Raw genomic sequence first — 1454 nt, 5'->3', positions numbered from 1 at the left:
GGGGGGGGGCTCTCGTGGTGTAGAGGTTAAGGTGTTCGCCTCTTATTCAATAGGTCGCGGGTACGAATCCGGATAGCGACGGAAAATGTTCCTCTTTAAAATGTTCTCCTTTCACATCCGTGCCTGCTCTCTAACAATATTCTGTCGTCTGCTTTCGTCTCCCTTTTCTACCCCTACCCCCTCTCCTCCTTTGCCCCCTCCCATGGGCTCCTGAATCTTTCTGCAGTCTTTCTTACTGTCTTTCAGCAACACCCCTGACTTATGGTAGATTAGATCTGCTCATAGCCTTCTCGGATAAGAATGAGCAATCTCAGAAGTCCCATGTGCACGTTGTTCACGTTAAAGGTCCTTTAGTGGTCCTAAACGATAAAAGAAGGCTTCGACCACCTCTGGGGCAAAATTAAAAATTAATTCCTACCACACTGAAAATGTTTAATGTTTTCCGGATGCTCACATGACCTTACGCAGTTGTGAGCGTAGTAAAACACTTACCAAAAAAGAAAACAACAACAAAAAACAAAAAACAACAATACTTACACTAAAACAAAACCCACACTGATGGTTTCAGGTCCAGAAACGCCAGCATTGCGCTGGAGAATGCTCCTATGTACCGCACTGGCCTGCAACACTCCTTCGTCAAGTTCGGAGGAAAATATTCTGGTAAGTACAGGCCAGTCTGCTCTAACGGTCGCCTGTATAAGACAATCATCTGTGCAAGTGGCCGCTTCCTTTCCATCCTTCCGTCTTGAGTATTTCTTAAAATTGTGTAATGACACTGTAGGCGATCACCTTTCTCCACGACAATACAACATTGTCGATTGTCGAAAACAGTTTTGGCTATATTTTTTTTTACAGTAAATGATCAAAGTCACAAACTTGAAATCATGGAATTATTGCTTTCTATAGCTTATTCGATTAAAATAAAAGGCACAATCCACCCAAAGTTACATTTTCAGGTTAAGAAATATTTAGAATGTAAAGCAAAAAATATACTTGACTTTGGTCATGTTTTAAGTTGTAAAATCTTCTTTTAAAAATGATTTTTTTTTAAAGAAACCCAAAAGTGACCCTGTTGTTCGGTTCGTAATTGATTTATTCCTTTGTTAATTTATTCATTTATTCATTGATATATTTTCTTTCTTTCTCCTCCCCAGCCCAATACAAGATGGGTCTGTCCGCCTCCCTCTCCTCCATCGGATCCATGGACAGCTATGAGAGTAATGTTTTTCGTCTGGACTCTGTCATCTACGGACTTTACTCTCAGCTCTTCGAGGTGGGTGCTGGCCACGGATCCAGTCTTAACTAATCCGGATTACCCGATTAAATTTCTTTCTTTTTTTGGGGGGGGGTCTTTATGTTTTTGTTGATTTTACGTCCTTATAGACCAAAAAAAAATTTAAGAGACGGGCTTCCCACCCTGCCTTTCATGACCAGCTCGGGCTAAGAGCGATCCA

The 1454-nt window shown here is 41.3% G+C and overlaps 1 protein-coding gene across 1 annotated transcript; it reads left to right on the top strand.

Annotated features, from left to right (window-relative positions):
• Window positions 1-568: 568 nt before the first annotated feature.
• LOC106012169 lies at window positions 569-1306 on the top strand (the record flags this gene model as incomplete). Its single annotated transcript, XM_013084238.1, is given in 2 exon segments — window positions 569-660; window positions 1155-1306. Coding segments are annotated over 2 exon segments (244 nt in total), but the record flags the coding sequence as incomplete, so codon positions are not given.
• Between the last annotated feature and the right edge of the window lie 148 nt (window positions 1307-1454).

This window comes from Aplysia californica, unplaced genomic scaffold (assembly GCF_000002075.1).
Source record: "Aplysia californica isolate F4 #8 unplaced genomic scaffold, AplCal3.0 scaffold00012, whole genome shotgun sequence".
In the NCBI taxonomy this organism is placed as follows: Eukaryota; Metazoa; Mollusca; class Gastropoda; order Aplysiida; family Aplysiidae; genus Aplysia; species Aplysia californica.
The sequence above is the reverse complement of the archived record's forward strand: the minus strand, read 5'-3'. Positions and strand labels throughout refer to the sequence as shown.